Below are 17,728 nucleotides of genomic sequence, written 5' to 3' on the forward strand. Positions count from 1 at the left end.
TTTACATTGTAATCCTGGAATATGGCCATGATGTCTCTTCCTACATGGTTGTTTAAGAAAGGAAAAGCTACACACTCCATTAATTAGGGTTAGAAGAGCTGTTGCCAAACATATAACATGCTAGAAACATAATAATCACTGCAATAATTATCCAATCATAGACTCTTAAGCGTTTGCCTTATTTAAATCCAAACAGCATCTTTTTATTTGGCCGGGCAGTGTACATTTCATCATATTTAAAAATGTTACTTTTGTGGGTGAGGTGGAAGAACACTTCATTTTCCAGAATGTATTTCTGTTGAATTTTTCTAAAATTACAATTCAGTAAATACTGTTATTCCAATTCAAATTCTGATTAAACTCTTGTGGGGTGTTGCCAAATCAAATCAAATTCTCAGTCAGGAATTGAAAGGGAGCCATTCTTCATTCTTCAGTTCTGAATTTTGCACAACCCTGGTGCATGAGAAGGGTTTTTGCAATTATCGACTGATTCATGTAATTCTTCTAGCCATTATTCATAAACTCTAGTTCCAATGCAAAGGCCTGATCAGATGGCAGGGGACACTCATCCCTTCACGCTGACTCTTTTTGGTCCAAAAACATTTTCTCCTGTTGAGAAAGACATCAGATGAACCTCCAGAACAGCATGCAAACAGCCTTAACCCCTTCATTAGCATTATGCTAACAGCTGGCACACACATGCTGACAGCAGCTTTCACTGGAGGGAGTGTGCAGCAAGAAAACATCTCAAAGTCATCTGTCTTCATCTTCTCATGCCACCATGTACAGATGTGCTTTCACTCAACCTCAGGAAAGCAGTGACGGCTCCATTTTACAGCGTCACATCCCACAGGGGCTCTTTGAGCTCAGAACAGTGTACTGTGGTGCAAAATGAATCAGGCCTATTGTAGAGGGAAAGGTAATGAGACATGTAATGTAGCGAGAGGAGTGCTACTTCATCAAGCATGTTGTGCTATTTACAGTCATGGCTTTCACTGACATTATGTTCTCATTGCAACGTTGTAACGGTGCAGAACTGAATCAATCTTGTGCTATATTGTTCAGCCTCATTTGTTTTTCAAGTATCATAATTTGTATTTAAATGTATGTTCTCGACACTTGCCAAAAGATTACCAATGTCTTTGGGATTGTATAGCATTGTTGTGACATGTTCTTTAGCTTGTAGAGGAAAACAAACACACTGACTACTGCGACAAAGCTGTGATGTTATGATAGTAGTAGCCTACCTAAAGACTGACCTGTTAAATTTATTTTTAAATAAATGATCAGCCTAAAAGTCTCCATCACCTTCCATATTTGATTCTCTAGTCTAGATGGACTTTAAAGTCCCTGTAAAGTCAAAATTAAGTGTGTGTTCTGAGTTTGTCACACCACAGAAAAATGTGTTATTAGCCACCCAGCCAAATTTGAATGATAAAAAAAAGCAGCCAAGTAAAATAAGCTATCAAAATAGTGAAAAAATTAGCAGTGGTCTCTGCTCTCAAACGCTGGGGGCGTGTCCGCTGGCTACGCTGAAACCACGCCCACTCGCGGGAAAGTTGACTCGCGGGCACTCACCGCCGATGATGGCACCAGTTGTCGGCGCGACGGGATATAGTCGGCTCGGCCCTATTCACTAACAGTAACAGCGGATTATCAGTGAATTCCAGTTGTCTCTGACGAAAGTTTATAAAACTATCCTGTGTAAAATGATCACTACAGAGGCGGGTGTGGGTGGTGATCCTCAGCTCTCCATCAAGGTGGCTCTTCACAAAATTAATCCACCTCTTGTTGATATGATCGTTGTTCGGAAATTTAAATAAGGACACCGATCTGTTTTGTAAGTGATTGCATCCAGGTAATACGCATTTCCGTGACGAAGGCATAGCTAGCTAGCAAACTGTAGGCTGTAGTAAATAATACTGACTGTAACTCGCGATTGAGTGCAAACTGATAGGAGGGGGCAGCCTCAGTGCGTCATCAAGTAGGGGCGTGTCCAGGAGCTCAGGGGTTTCAGTGCGTCATCGAACCCCGTTTTAGCCCCGCCCAAAAAATCTTCAAAAGTTTCAGAAAAACTGTCTTTGTAATATGTTTGTTTTAGCAATACATTTCTAACATTGATAATGCGTTTAGATTATTTTATTATTATTATTATTATTTTTGAATTGCTTTTACAGGGACTTTAAAGGAAATACTCTTTTGAATTAATGTAGTCTTACAAAAACACTAAATATATATTTTTGAAAAAAGAAAACAAACTGGCTTAAACCACTTTAAGGTTGTTATAGCCTCCCAACCTGACAGAGCTGATTAAGGCTGGTCCGTTTTGAAAGTTTTAGAGGGGTTTGGGGGCACTTTTCAGCCAGGAGACCAGCTTAAACTTGCAAAGACAAACAAGCAACCTTAAACTGGTTTTAGTAGGAAATGTATGTGGGAATATATCTATTTTTGTTAAAGTTTGATAAAGGGATAGGCTCTTAAAGGGGACGTTTGTCAGTCAGGTTCTTAAAGTGTCATCGGTGTTTTTGCACTATGAGCCTCTTTTCAGTACACATACATAAACTCTAAAATTAAGTGAAGCTGCTGATAAATGTGTACACACACACACACACACACACACACATATATATATGTATTTATGAGTTTATGCATGTGTAAAGAAAAGAGGCTCAAAGTGCAACAACACCGATTACACTTTAAGAACCTGACTGACAAACGTCCCCTTTAAGAGTCTGTCCCTTTAACAAACTTCACCTGGACACACCTGAACTTCCTCTTCGGGAGTTTCATTTCAATAGAGGAAAAACAATCCTGAAAGCAAAATATCCTGCGCTGAAATTTGGGTGAGCACATTAGAAAGTTTTGCTTCACGTGATAAATGCTCCACAAGCCTTGTCGCTCAAGCGCTTTTTAATGTTTAGACTGTTGTGACATGCCGTACGATTTAAACTCATTTTAGCCTGATTATGGAATCTTCTTCATCTCGTTATTAAAATAAGGCTTTTTGGACACTATGAAGATCATATGTGTCGTATAGACAATAACAGCCTGAGAATAAGTGTTGTCGTTTAGAGTTATTATGTGGTTCTTCTGAACTCGCTCTGTTTATGCGATCATGTGTCCATGTTGTTTTGAGGCCTCGCAACGCTTCTCTGTTTTTCGTCTGCGAACTAGTCGGGCTAAATACAAGCAGTGACACTAATTATTATGGCTAAAATGTCGCAGGGCCTAATTTCCTGCTAAATAAATATTCCACTGTCTTCATAGATTAAGTAACTCCACTTCCTTTTACGACTTTGATCGCCTATAGTTTTAGAAAAAACTTTACTGTTGTGCATCTTGAGACAAAACAATTAAGACAGGCCAAAAATGCATTTTATTCTGGGAAGTAGCTTAAAGGGATTGTTCACCCAAATAATTTACTCACTGTCAATCTATTCCAAACCTGTTTGAATTTATTTCTTCTGCTTAACCCAAAATAAGATATTTTGAAGAATATTGGTAACCAAACAGGTGATGGGGCCCCCGTTGACTTCTATAGTATGGGGGGAAAAAACATACTATGGATGCCAATGGGGCCCCATCACCTGTTTGGTTACCAATATTCTTCAAAATATCTTCTTTTGGGTTAAGCAGAAGAAATAAATTCATACAGGTCCAGGTTAAACTAGTATTTATCAGGGCCACGTTTCTGAAAAGCATCATGAGCTAAGGTATACCGTGGACACACTTAACGACTAGCTGATTGGTTAAGTTATTGTTGTTCTTTGTAGTATGAATACATTTCATAATTTATACTTCCAATAATTCATTACATATTGGTTCCTGTAGAAGATGACCTTTCAAAAAATTTAAATATCTTACAAAATTACTCAGACAGGCTGTTTCCAGCTTCTCCATTTATTTCACTGTCAGAATTTCTGTATTCAGAGCCAGGGACAATGGACACGGGCCCTCCTGGACTAGCGGTGCCCGAAATACCTGAATGGGTAGCAGATGTGGACAAGCTAACAAAGAATGTGAATAACAATGAGGAGGAGGAAGAGGAAGAGGAAATGATCAAGTCTGCAAATATGGAACCCAGCACCCTACAGTGGCCTGAGAATAAACCCGGACCACAGATTCTGCCAGTCCAGGATGGAGAGAGCGTAAGCGTGAGATCAGATTGTATCTCGGTCCGGGGTGGAGTGAGCCGGACTGAGAGCGAAAGGGAGGAGTTTGGGATGGGAGAGAAGAGGAAGACAGGTGAGGAATGGAGAGAAATGGAGATGGGGAAAGAGAGCATTTCTGACTTTGAGTTGAGAAACGGAGTGAAAAGCACCTGTTCAGAGATAGAGGTGGAGATGAACATGATGCCAGAGAACGCAGCCAGAGTCTTCAGCCCCAGCATCACCATCCTGCGCTCCACCAGCCAACAGGAGGCTGTAGACCGCTGGAGAGATGCTGAAGAAGAGAGAAGCGTCTTCCTCGGGACACATGAGACACATGGAACACCAATAGAAGGCTATTACAAAGACTGGCCCGTCACAACCAAATCACGTTGCTGTAAGTTAAATCATTAAATCATAAATCACCAACATGGCGCTAGCAACGGCAAGGTCATAGGTTCAATTCCCGGGAATGCATGAACTGGTAAAACTATACCTTGAATATTATTCATTCTTAAAAATAAAGGTTCTTTATTAGCATTGATTGTTCCATGTGAACCGTAAACATCCATGGAAACTTTCTGTTGCACAAAAGGTTCTTTATAGTGGAAAAAAAGTTTCTTTAGATTATTAAAATGTTCATCACACTAAGAAGAAAATGGTTATTTTAAGAACTGTTCAATGAAAGGCTCTTTATGGAACCAGAAATGGTTCTTCTATAGCTGCGAAAACCCCATTTTAGAACCTTTTAATTTGTTATTTTGAGTGTTGAATGAAATGTAAAAAAAAAAAGGGGGGGGGGATAACCAATATAATTGTTCACTTTACATTTATTATTATTTTTGTCAGTGAAATTCTGCCAACATTTTGTTAATGTGACCGTACCTGCAAAACCGCAGAAAGGACCAATATTGTGATCCACACAGCTCTGACTGAACTGCAACTATTCTTTTGTAAGGTCTCTTCTTTTTTTCTTTCTTTTTTTTTTACTCCCAGGTAACTTTGGTGGATCTAATCGTGATGCTCTTAAACTGGGTGTGTCCATGTTCACTTCAGCTTTGATCTTCCCCTTGTTGGTGTGGGGTGGGTACGTCTTCCTGCCCTTTGATGCCCCTCTGCTCGACAGTGCCCCCCTAAGGCTGGTCTACACACTGCGCTGTTCTGTTTTTGCAGTCATACCTATTGTCCTTGGTAAGTATGAGGCTGTTGTGACTATTGAAATGACGCGACATTGATAGATACAGTGTATCTTTGTGTTCATTCATTCATTAATTCGTTCGTTTATTCAGAGCTGTTTTGAAACTGTTGTTCTTAGGTATGTTGGTACTAGGTGTGTCTCGTCTGTGGTATCACTCCTTGAAGCCACGGTTTGAGGGGGAGAGAGAAGTTAAGCAGGTGGCAGTTCACCAGCGCTATGTGGAGGATTCCATCTCCCTCTTCCTCCTTTACTTCCTCCAACTGGCTGTCATGGCTGCTTACCTGAAACAGGATCTGCTGAAACTAATTCCTCTTCTCACTATCGTCTTTGCCTTTGGCAGGTACAGAATCCAATTTTAAACGTACAGGGCCGAATCTCTGATTTAGAAAAGGCCGCAAACACTTGCTCAGACATTTCTCATATCTAGTAGTGATTGGCAAAAACTAATTCACTTTTTTTTTTTTTTTTCAATCTTAGTTTATTTATAGGTTTCAGTTAGATTTTTTTAATCCCAGGTATTCAATGTGTATTAACATTGTTTTTTATTATATTTTTAAGTGTGAATGTGTGTCTTGTGCCTATCACAGGTTGCTGTACTGGGTCGCAGCGTCATGTGGCAGCAGTTTCAGAGGTGTCGGCTTTGGGTTCTCGTTTCTGCCCATGTTGGCTATGCTGGTGGCCAACCTCTACTTCATCTTCCTCTCCGAATCCGCAGGCTCCATCTTCGCCCCAGACATCCCAGAGACATCTGTTCCCCAAACCAAACAGAGGTTCTGGGGCTAAACAAGCCACACCTCTGCTACTGCCAAATGAAAGACTAGATCTCTTTAGGCTTAGAGCCAATTTAAATTGGACATTTGTGTCTGAGAATGTTTAATCCAACTGTGATTTAATTTTCCACTCCTGTTCTTTGCTTTCCTGAGTGACCAGGTGGGTCAAAGTTGCCAGAACTCAAGTCAAAGGAGAAAGAGAGAGGAGGGGTGGAGCGAAGGGGGGAATGCTTTTTTTTTCTAGAACTAACTTATAAATAGAAGTTGTGTAATGAAACCTTAAACACTAAACTGCAAATTAAAATGAACTACCTTTAGTACAGCCAAACATGAACAAAGCAAATGTAGAATAAGCTTCTTCACCAATCGAAAGCTCCATGGTTGAAACTCATCTATTTTAAGATGTGAATGTCAACAAGAAGAAAGCAAAATTCAAAATATTTATTCCACAAGCATGTATTTTTTTTTTTTTTTACATTTGGTTAGGCATTGTTTGCTTATTCAAGTCTAAAATATTGTGTGGTGTATGAAGTTAGTGGCCTGCCCAAACTTGTATTTTTCCACAGCCACTCCTTAATCTCTCTTTACTGATATAAGGGCAATGTGATGTTTACTTTGTGCAAAGTGTAGACATACATTTTTAGCAGATTTGTAAAAAATAAATAAATGTATAGAAAGGTATAACTTTAGTAATCACAGCTTGTATAAATACTTGTAATTAAATCAAAGCTGCAAGGATATAAGAAGCCTGTTTAGAGTAAATGAATGTATTATGCTGGAATTAATTCCATCCTGTTAACAAATTTTTTTTTTTTTTACGAATCAATCTATCATTTCTGCGAGTGACTTTTTGTTAATAAATTTAATACAAAAACGCAGTTCAGTGCTTGTGACGGTGGTCGTCTCTAACCTGTTCAACAAGTCCTAGTACAATTTTTGTCGGAGGGCAAAAAGTATTTCCTACTGTAACCTGTTGTCATTTGACAGCTCGAGTATATAGAAAGTTGACGGCAGATCACCAGCACTTTAATATTCATATCACACTGTATAAGTCTGAGTCAGAATGTCATCTCAAGGCCGAAGGAAACACAGCGCTTGTCTGTTTCGCATGAGGGAGAACTGCCCGTTTAGAAAGCTGAAGAGAAACGTGTGCAGTGGTAAGAAGACCGATGACAGAACTTGATTTATCAACTATTAATTAATTAATTCATACAAACAATTAAAACCCATAACGTATAAATAATAACCTGGCGAAAAAAATATATAATTAAAAATGTGCTTTTGAAGAGAAAAGTTGTGGTTTGGCATATGCGAGACATTTATCGTAACAGACGTCATGCTTTTACCCTCGACGATAGTTTTGACCCGGCCTTGGGTGCATTTTTTGTTTTGTTGAATTATGAGTAATATTATCTGTTCATTGTGCCAGCTTGCCTGTCGGAAGTTGCCAATTAAGTTATGTACTAATTGTTTTATCAACCACAATGCACAGACAGCAGGAGCACGCTCGTGCCCACTGGAGGCCATTGGACAACATGTGAACCCCCGGCTCAGGCAGGACCCTCCGTTTCAAACTGCGGGATCAACCGAGCCGTCGAAGTCAAGACCTTCTCTAGACCCCCACAGTCTGCTTCCCATCTGCACGAAGAGTTCTCAGGTCAGCGTGAATGTAGCAACGAGTGCAGTTTCTAATCTTTAAATACATTCAGTGTAGATACCTCTTTATTGTCCAATTTTATTGCATTTCTTGATAAAATGTCCCCCTTTCTCAGAACTAACAGCCTAATGTGCTGTTACACAAAAAGAATTGCACAGAATTCTGTTCTGTTAAGACTTTTAACTGGTCCCAAATGTGATTTTTAGTGGATCTTTAAAGTGTGATTCTACAGCAGCCAAAAAGCACACTGTTATTGTTATGCATGCATGGTATTAAATTATTATTAAAGCTATTGTTCCCCCTCTATCTGAACAGCCATGGACACAGATATGTATCCACCAACTGGTTCAAGTCACACAATATCAGACGATCTGGGACCTTCCAACATTAGCCTTAACCAGCAACGGTGCCTGTCCTCCAATACGATCATGGGTAAGAGAAGCAGGCCGTGGCTCTGGCAATGCTGTAAAGTGATCACCATATGCCTGATACATATTTTGTAAAGGATCATTTTTGATGCTTTTCCTTTTTCTCTGTCAGATCTAGACAGTAAAGTGGACCCAGAGACAGGAGAGCGAGCCCAGGGGTGACGTCCTCATCCATCTCTCATGATCATAAATCTGTGGCATGCTGTCGTTTGGTGTGAATGCTGAATTGCAACCCATGACTGATAGTAAATTTGAATGTATTTTGTCTCTAGGCAAGCACTGCAGACAGATTCAATACTTGTGGTGATGATGACAGATTAGGTCTGAGTTCCATACAGTGACAAATACTTAACATGCAACCAGACTTGCAGAATAACTGATCTTCATGGCACTTATGGGTGCTTTTCCCTTCTGGATGATTTGAAGTTAAGTGAATCTGAACACTTTCATTGGACTAAAGTGTTGTCCGTTTCTTTATCAGTGCATCAAAATGACAGTAAAAACTAGTTCATATTTTAAGGGTTATGATTCAGAATGAACTAATTTATGCACCAGTTACACTCGATGGTCCACTTTAAACATTCTACTAACTATAAATAACTTTTCAACTTCATGTCAACTAACTAAGAGTATTAGTAGACTGTTACGTTAAGGTTCATAGTTCAAGTTGGTTACTTGTAGTTAGTAGAATGTCTAGTGGACCATCAAAATAGAGTGTAAACTATTCAGCTGTACTATTTCAATGTTGTTTTTTATTGTACATTATTTTACAGCCACAGTCGCTAACATGTTGTAAATGCTGTGTGATTGATAACAGAAAAGATCCTTAAATGTTGTCAAAACAGCATGTTTCTATTAATGTCTGGTTAATGTCTAAAATTTGTTGACAAAATATCTGCATTAAATATTTAATGCAGAAACAACTGGTAACACTTTACAATAAGGGTCTGTACACTGACCAAGATTTACAGCATCTATTGGAAGTATGTCAATGTTCTTCCATGTTAGCTGTTGACGTTAATTTCTACATGTACTAAAAAAAAATTAAGCATTTGTATTAATATATCATGCACTTTAATGCATGTAAAAAAAAAAATTGTATTCAATTTAAAAATTGTCAAATAAATCCTATAATACTGTTTTGTTTGCAAAGGTTGCAGCTGTCTTGATTTTTTTTTTAAATTACCCATTGAATCATGGTTAACTACCAAGGTGTTATAAATAGCTTAATTTATATACAATTTGTAGGGGTTTCAGCACAAAGCAAAAAAAATTCAAAACAACATGTTTAGATTTTGAAATTTATCACCGGTAGGAAATACAAAGTAACAATACAGGCAAAGTGAAGCACAGAGATACTAGCACAAACATCCTAAACCAATCCAGAGTTGTTTCTTTTGCCAAAAAAAAAAAAAAAAACCGAGGTGAGAAGAGCTTCTGGCCTAATGACGCAACAGTGCAAATGGCTTTCTGATGAGAACATTGTGTTGGAGAATGGTGCTTTGCACAGATAAATGCTTGTGTATATATGCTCTTCATTTGCTGCGTTACTGTCCTTTCTGTACTCTGGTTCCTTCATCCTCTGTATCACCCGTTCATTCTACTCCTGGCCCTCCATCGGTGCTCCACCCATCTGGTTATCTCCCTTCTTCTTGTGACCAGAAACAATGTCATCAATGCGCAGTAACAGGATGGCAGTCTAAATCAAAAGAAAAAGAGAAAATTTGTTAACAGTCCTATAAGAAAACCTTCCTCTGAGTTTAAATCAAGGTATCTGTAGAGTTTTTAAAATCAAAGTTAAGGCTATTTAAAACCTGCACAAAAAAATATATATATATTTTTTAATTTAATTAATTGTCTTTACCTCCACTGCAGTTTTGTAGGTCTGGGCTTTAACTGCCAGTGGTTCGCAGATACCCAGCTGCTCCATATCAGCAATAGTTCCTGTCTCTCCATTGACACCCCATGAGGTGTTGCCCTCCTGAGTGTGCTTGGCCTGGAAAAGAGTCCGAAACAGAGAGCACTTAAACAGCAATTGAGTGTCAGTGACTCAGGAGAGGCAGTAACGTGCTGAGAGAAAAATAGAAGAATCTAAATGCGCTTTTTGAATCAACGTACCCTAAGGGAAGTGAGCACACGTATTGCTGATGCTCCACAGTTCTGGATGAGTGTGCGTGGGATGACCTCCAGGGCATGAGCCACAGCACGGTATGGCCACTGCTCCACACCAGTCAGCGCTCGCGAACGCTCCATCAGCCGACGGGACACATCCATCTCCACTGCTCCACCGCCTGGCAACAGATTTGGGTCCAACAGGACGTTACGACAGACCTGCATGGCATCCTGTAGGTTTCGCTCCACTTCCTGAGAAAGCAGAGAAAGATCATCAGTCAAATGGTGACAAGTCAATTAACCTGTGCAAAATCCCCTGGTACCAGAGAACTCTAGCTGAGCTGATCAAATATTCAACAAATGGCCTGTTGAAATATCTAAGCACCTCTTCCTGAGGGCTGCTCTGACTATAGAGACCTTTGTTAGACTCTTTATAATGATTAAAATGCACTCTCATTAATCTTCCTCTGAGCGTTGCACTGTCATGAATCTTTAACAATGGCCCCAGACTCTTTAGTACCCTCTTCCTGTCATCTCTCACCGCTAAGATCTCCTTGCTGGCTCCTCTGAGCAGAATGGTGCAGGCTTTGGGGTCTTTACACTCGGTCACAAAGGTGAAATACTCATCGCCGATCTTCTTCACTTCAAACAGGCCAGCTCCCGTACCCACATCCTCTTCACGGAGCTCGTCCGTTCTGCTGGCAATACGAGCACCACATGCTCTGAGAAAGACAAGCAGAGGTAGAGTCACTTTTTGACCAATACATTCATAACTTTTCCAGTAGTTTCTGATCATACATACATACATACATACATACATACATAACATGGAAACCTTAGAACAAAGAAAACTGTTAACTTTTTGCATGCAAGTTTGGCTAAATAAACAACCATTTATGTAATAAACTACAGAAGAAAAATTTTAATATATTGTCAAAAGCAGATATTTCTGCACCTTGCAATGCGGTTGTTGTCCGTCTTTCTGACACGACGGATCGCAGTGATGTTTGCTTTGACCAGATAGTGCTGAGCCAGATCTAGAGAAATGACAAAGAAATTAATTTACCCCACATGTGATCTGAACAGACCACCACATGACTGCATGAGAGCTCATATGTACCAGAGATGCCCTTCTCAGTGAAGATCAGGTCAGGTTTGAGACGAATGATGTCTTCACAGATCTGCTGGATGTACTCTTCCTCCATCTGCAGGATGCGGGAAAAGTCTTCCTCACGAGTAATCTCAATATCAGTCTGAGGGGGGAAAGGTTAAGCTTTTACTAAATATGTAAATATATTCAATAAGGGATTTATGGATTTATGGATTTAGACAAAACCTCACCTGACTCTCACCCTTCTTGTACTCCAGAGAGCAGTCCAGCAGAACAATTCTGGGGTTCTTAATCAGTCTTCGCATACGGGGATGAGTTACATCCTTGTTTACCATTACCCCCTTCAGCACACATGAGTCCTCAATGAAGCCACCAGGCACCTATAAACACACACAAAAAAGTGCATTTAGGTAAACAGACACCACATAACACTTAAACCGGTCAGTTTAAAGTCAAGGTAAATTGCAAATTTGTAAACCATTATAAAATAGGCTTAATTTTATCCATTGGGAATTGGATCATCTATTGTTTTTTTGGCTAGATCTGACAATTGGTTAACATCATTGAACTTCTGCAACTTAAGAGTCATCACAAAAGAGTTGATCAGGTGAAGAGCAAGTGATTATATTTTGATTAAAGATGACAAAGAATTTTCTAGAATTTTCTGGTGGCATTTGTTTTTAATGACCCTACAAGTACAATTAAACCATCAAAATACAGTATCGATTCTCAAGGCCTATTTATACTTCTGCGTCGAACTCACGCCGTAGCTACGTCGTAGGCTATGAGTAGCACGCGTACCCTTCGGCGTACAAGGGTTAATTTGCAAAAACAAAGAACTATCAATCAAACTGCAGCTGGGTTGTTTTTATTAAGTAATAATAATAAAAAAAGGTTACAGGTTACTTAAATTAAAGTTCTAAGTAATTTTTTTATATATAGGCCTATATATTAGAGATGCACCGATTGATCGGCTGGTGACCGGAATTGGCCGATTTTCACGTGATCGGCCATGACCGGCGACCGGCCGGTCAGTCTGACATATGCCGATTTTATGCCGGTCAAATGCACTCGGGCGCCGCATGATTAACCTTTTGAGCGGTACGGTCTCATATATGGGATTTTTGCATAACGTCGCATAACTGCCAGATTCAAGCTGTTCTTTCGCGCGTTGGCTGGCGCTGAGCCAGAGTCGGACGCGTTCAGCGCTGTCATATATCACAACTAAGCAGTGTTTTCAACCTCATAATGTTTATTTTAGGCTTCATATATTTAAATACACATAAGCACGAGTAAAACAATACATTTGGAGTTTGTAAAATACACACTGATGTCTGTGGAAGCAGCAATAACAATCTATTCAAATATAATTTGCCGACATGTTTTATTCATATCAGACAAACATAGTGGAAGTAACTATAAAGTTTACTCTATTCTTCTCAGTTCACCGGCCACTTTCTTGCATTTATTTCGGGAGAAACTGATGAATTCACGTGCTGTAAATCCGACTGACGGGACAACATTGCGGCACCCATCTCATATTATAGATCAAGATTATTTATAAAGGTTTTTAATCGACCAAACACACTCACTTACACGTATTTGAGAATCGGAATATCAGATAGGCTAGTTGATGACATGGTAAGCAAGTTTGTGAATATTTTGAATAAAAAAGGAAAAGCGAAATAAAAGCGACACATCTGTCATACAATATTATTGTGGCTGCGGTGTATCGCGTGACGCGTCGCCATGGAAACATTAAAGGGAACGTTCGCCTTGAAAAAACTCACTCTGGGGGGTGGGGGTGTCAGTTAGAATATTTTAAACTTATGTGTGAAAGGGTTAAAGAAAAGATCGAAAATAAATATTTGTGTGTGCTGTAAAGTGGTTAGAAAAAAATTAAATCGGAATCGGCTAAAATCGGTATCGGCAGGTCAAACTCAATGAAAAATCGGAATCGGCCTAGAAAATTGTAATCGGTGCATCTCTACTATATATATATTAAAAGTTAGTTTTTTAGCAAAAGCAGATAACTCCAACAGTAATTTTTTGGCAAAAGCAGATAACTCCACATTTCATGTTTCAGAGTTAAACAAAACCAAGTAATTGCTATTTAATAAAACACTCGGTTAATCTTCGTAACGTTAATCTCCTCCGCTGACATCGACGCCTGAATAACTTTATTGTTGTGATTACACGCAATACAGGGAGTTTTTCCCCTCACCACTGTAACGTGCTGCTTTAGCAAGAGAAAAGTTTCAGCTTTTATTTTCCTTTTACGCCCGAAGAAGATTTCACAGGTTCATCAAGTTCATTGAAATGATCCATCCTCGATCACTTTTTCAGCTTTGACGAAACTCCTGTCAGCTGGCCCGTCTTTTCGAAGTGACTAGCAGCCTTGTCACCTGACCTGAATACTGCGCACTGATTCGCTAACACTGATTTATGTTGTTTACAAACAACAAGGGTGCTTGTCGGTTTCTGCTGTAAAACATGAACTTGCGATGCCTTGACAGTGGACAATACCTGCTTTTGTGACAACCTTCAGTCAATCTTGTCAGGAGTCTATCTCAGATGAGGAGATAAACTTTACAAAGACACACCAGCAGACAGTATGGTGAGTAAATGAAAATCCATGCTTTGGCGGAGATTCTTAGACGGGACGTTACGTAAGGATGTGGAGAGTGTCAAAAAGTATACAACCTTATATCGATATTTTACGTGTGGCATCGATGAAATGTCTAACGATACGATGCATTGATCCATATCGATGTATTGTTACACCCCTTATCCAAATCCAAGTCTTTTGAAGAGACATGATGGGTTTATATGATGAACAGATTTAGTAAACATGGATGTTCAAATGCTTGCGTGATGTGCGAAAACAACAAGAGTGAGTAAACGCAGAATTACCATTCATGGAGGAACTAACAGTTTACAGTTTGGGAATAGTCATTTTGACACGCTTTCTTGCGTTAGAACTGTGATTAATTGCATTGATCATTTGAAGCACAGGGGCTGCCGGAACGTCACTCAAAGTGAAAGCGCAAACATGATTGAAATCACCATATCACAATTCGTTTTAGTAGCATAATTATTCAAAGCGTTTTAGGTGGTTTATTCTTATATGTATAGTGCATTAACAGTAGGAGAGTCTGTGTGTGTGCGGCTTGTCTGTATAAGAGATCCAACCAATGCCTGCATTGAAAGCGCGAGTGAAAAAAATGAGTGTACGGAGTTTTAGTGACATTACTACATTAAACTACTATATATAATGTTGAATATAAAGTACAATAATGCAATGGGAGAATATTTGTGGGACCTGATAATAATAATAAAATAATATAATTTTAACAATAAAGTAATAATTAAAAAAAACTCTCATCTTTATTCTTGCTTAAAATACTGCGATAGTATTGGGAGTTCAGTATCGCATCGTGACATGAATGTATCTTTACACCCCTAGTGAAGATGTTTTTTTCCTAGACCCGACATCTCTTTTGGCCACTACTGTATATAGCTGCGTTTCCACCGCACGAACTTTCCCCAGGAACTAGAAACTTTGGGGTGGTACTCGGTGTGTTTCGACCGCAGGAACCAGGATCTAAATGAGGTTCCAGGTAAAACATTTCCCCCCAAGAAAGTCCCTGCTTGCAAGGTAGTTCTTTTTCAAAGTTCAGGAACTTTTGGGGGTGGGACTTGGGCGCTGAACATGCTGATTGGTTGAGTTCATGCTGCATTTTGATTGGTCGACTCCACGCAACATTTCATTTCAACCACCAGTTTTTAAAAATCTGTTACAGTGCATGCAGTCCTACATCACTGGACTTGATTTGCCTAATCTTCGCAGTACTTTAGACCGCGGTGGAAATGCAGAAAGCAACAGGTCTGGGAGAAAAAAAAAGTTCCTGGGACAAATTGTTCCGGGTCATTTTGGTGGAAACGGGGCTTATGATGCATTTTAATTTCATGTAGGCTTTAAAATAAGAGAAGTAAACAACAGGAAAAATGGAAAATCCTCTCAGCTATGTCCTACCTTCTCGACTTTGGCATATTTCTTAATGTCGATCTCCTTGCGTCCGTTTTCCTCTAGCTCAACAGTACGGACAGCATCCAGAGCGATGTTACAGGCCAAGATGGACCAGCGACTGAGCGCTTTGGTATTGATGGCGGAGTTTATTATCTTCAACATCACGTCACGATTATTCACATCTACTGGGGTGCTGTGAGAGAGAGGAGGTTGTAGAGAAACTATCAGACTCCAGAACATCTCATCCTACCACAGCCAATCATCCACCATACCAATCCACTGATAAACTTGGCTGCTTAATGATTGAGACAATTAAACTAGTTGTGTGTGATTACCTGATGTCTTTGAGTATGTTCAACATGTCATCCAGAGCCTGTCTGTATGCACTGATCACCACGGTAGGATGCATCTGCTGTTCCAGAAACTGCTCAGCCACAGCCAGCATCTCACCCGCTGTACACAGAATGTTACGTTAGGATTTGAGCATGTCAAATGATTTTAAAAATTAACAATTTATGTTAACTATTTTCTACATTATTTATATAATAATTAGATTATATAATAATAATAATAATCCAATAATAAATTGTTTTAATATTACTAAATTAGAAAAGTTATTATTCAAGTAAACATTAAAACCAAAACCTAATTCTTTCTGTATTTGTACATGGTTACACAGACTCTGTCTGTATGGACACACATCAGTGAGAACACAGATGACCCTCACCCAGAATAATTACAGAGGTGGTCCCATCTCCAACCTCCTCATCTTGTGTGCGGCTAATCTCAATCATGGACTTGGCAGCAGGGTGCTGGACCTGGATCTAAATGCCACAGAGAGAACATTAGGTTAATATTTATTAAACACAAAACATGCATCTTAGTTGACAAATTAGAGCTCATGGAGTGATCACCTCTCTCAGAATGGCATTGCCATCATTGGTCATGACAATACCACCCATGGGATCCAGCAGCATCTGCACACAGAGAACAAAACATTTCCTCAAACATAGAGCAATTAGAGCAATATCAGGTCTCACATCTCACAATGCACCAAAATATAAATGTGAACTGAACATCAGAAACACACCTTCATCATAGCCCTTGGTCCCAGACATGTCCTGATGACATCAGCTATGGTCTGAAAAGGGAAGATGAAGCAGCAGGTTAGCGGTTTTGTTCAATTTGACGTCAGCAAGTTGTTGCAAAAAAATACAAATAAAAGACCCACTTTTGCCGCAGTGATGTTTCCTATCTGGACCTTCCGTCCAGATTCCCTCTTGGTGTTCTGACCTGTTATGAACAGAAACAGAGTCAGTCTGCATTAACTCAGCTTCTTAATCTTTTTTTTTTTTCCAATAAGAACAAATAAAAAGCACACACTCCTTCTCTAACATCTAAAATCTCTTTTCGAACACAAAAACAATACCTGACCCATGCTAACTGAGAAAATATCAATAATGCTTGCAATATCATTCAAAACATGAAGTGGGTGCAGCTCTGGTCAGCACACACACTGCGCCGTTAGCCTGCTGCTAGCTTATTCATTACTTTGAAACGTCCGTTAGACAGAACCTACTGCCGGGTAAATTTAGCAAATAACTGCGAATTGAGCAGCGTTTGTTTGAATTTTGACTGTGTAACTTGTTGTGCAATGTCTTAAATTACATTAGTATTAATAAGCAACGTTAGCTACGAGGCTAACACAATGACTAATCTGAACACTGACATGAGCTTGTCAGACACGCGAGGCCCCCGTGCCACACTAGTTAGCTTAGCATTCTAGCACTGCCACGTGAATAAAACTCTTATTTGAACTGTTACCGAGTCCAGTGACGGGTCATACTAAAGCTACAACTGCACATTTACAGAGGGAATAATGGGGGGAAGCACTTACTAAGCACGAGAACCGGTCTGCCCATCATGTTTGCGGCGTGGTTTAGTTCACCGGTACCGGACAACGCACACAACGGTAAGAGGAGAGGATGCACGAGGCGTGGCTCGGGATTCAGCCACACAGTGGACCAATAAGCAAACGAGACGCGTTTGGCATACACCTATCTCTACCAATCAAAGAGAGAGTTCCCCAATGCTTGTAGGCGGGTCTAGACAGGAGCAGAACTGAAAAGTTCTCGAAAGAATCCTATGAGAACAGTCAAGATGAATAATTCCTAGCTAAAAATTGAAACTTGCACATTAAAAAAACAATTTAAGTTTTAAATGAAAATCTACATTTAGCTAAATAATTATACTATTTTATGATATCTAAAATAG

At 39.5% G+C, this 17,728-nt stretch overlaps 3 protein-coding genes across 3 annotated transcripts; 2 read left to right on the top strand and 1 right to left on the bottom strand.

Annotated features, from left to right (window-relative positions):
* Window positions 1–2,728: 2,728 nt before the first annotated feature.
* tmem79b (transmembrane protein 79b) lies at window positions 2,729–6,995 on the top strand. Its single transcript, XM_084435496.1, has 5 exons — window positions 2,729–2,843; window positions 3,931–4,545; window positions 5,145–5,339; window positions 5,464–5,686; window positions 5,934–6,995. The coding sequence occupies exons 2-5, from the start codon at window positions 3,942–3,944 to the stop codon at window positions 6,127–6,129; spliced, it is 1,218 nt and encodes a 405-aa protein (XP_084291622.1). The 5' UTR covers window positions 2,729–2,843; window positions 3,931–3,941; the 3' UTR covers window positions 6,130–6,995.
* Window positions 6,996–7,057: 62 nt separating this feature from the next.
* LOC311306887 (uncharacterized protein) lies at window positions 7,058–9,389 on the top strand. Its single transcript, XM_084435500.1, has 4 exons — window positions 7,058–7,273; window positions 7,609–7,773; window positions 8,089–8,205; window positions 8,314–9,389. The coding sequence occupies exons 1-4, from the start codon at window positions 7,180–7,182 to the stop codon at window positions 8,361–8,363; spliced, it is 426 nt and encodes a 141-aa protein (XP_084291626.1). The 5' UTR covers window positions 7,058–7,179; the 3' UTR covers window positions 8,364–9,389.
* A 99-nt stretch (window positions 9,390–9,488) lies between these two features.
* cct3 (chaperonin containing TCP1, subunit 3 (gamma)) lies at window positions 9,489–17,474 on the bottom strand. Its single transcript, XM_084435494.1, has 14 exons — window positions 17,352–17,474; window positions 16,686–16,747; window positions 16,545–16,595; window positions 16,369–16,431; window positions 16,182–16,278; window positions 15,790–15,907; window positions 15,461–15,647; window positions 11,655–11,804; window positions 11,434–11,566; window positions 11,269–11,350; window positions 10,855–11,035; window positions 10,320–10,565; window positions 10,066–10,197; window positions 9,489–9,900 (listed from the first exon to the last, which is right to left on the bottom strand). Exons 1-14 carry the CDS (start codon window positions 17,377–17,379, stop codon window positions 9,802–9,804), a joined length of 1,629 nt encoding a protein of 542 aa, XP_084291620.1. The 5' UTR covers window positions 17,380–17,474; the 3' UTR covers window positions 9,489–9,801.
* Between the last annotated feature and the right edge of the window lie 254 nt (window positions 17,475–17,728).

Source organism: Rutilus rutilus, assembly GCF_951802725.1.
Source record: "Rutilus rutilus genome assembly, chromosome: 17".
Lineage (NCBI taxonomy): Eukaryota > Metazoa > Chordata > Actinopteri > Cypriniformes > Leuciscidae > Rutilus > Rutilus rutilus.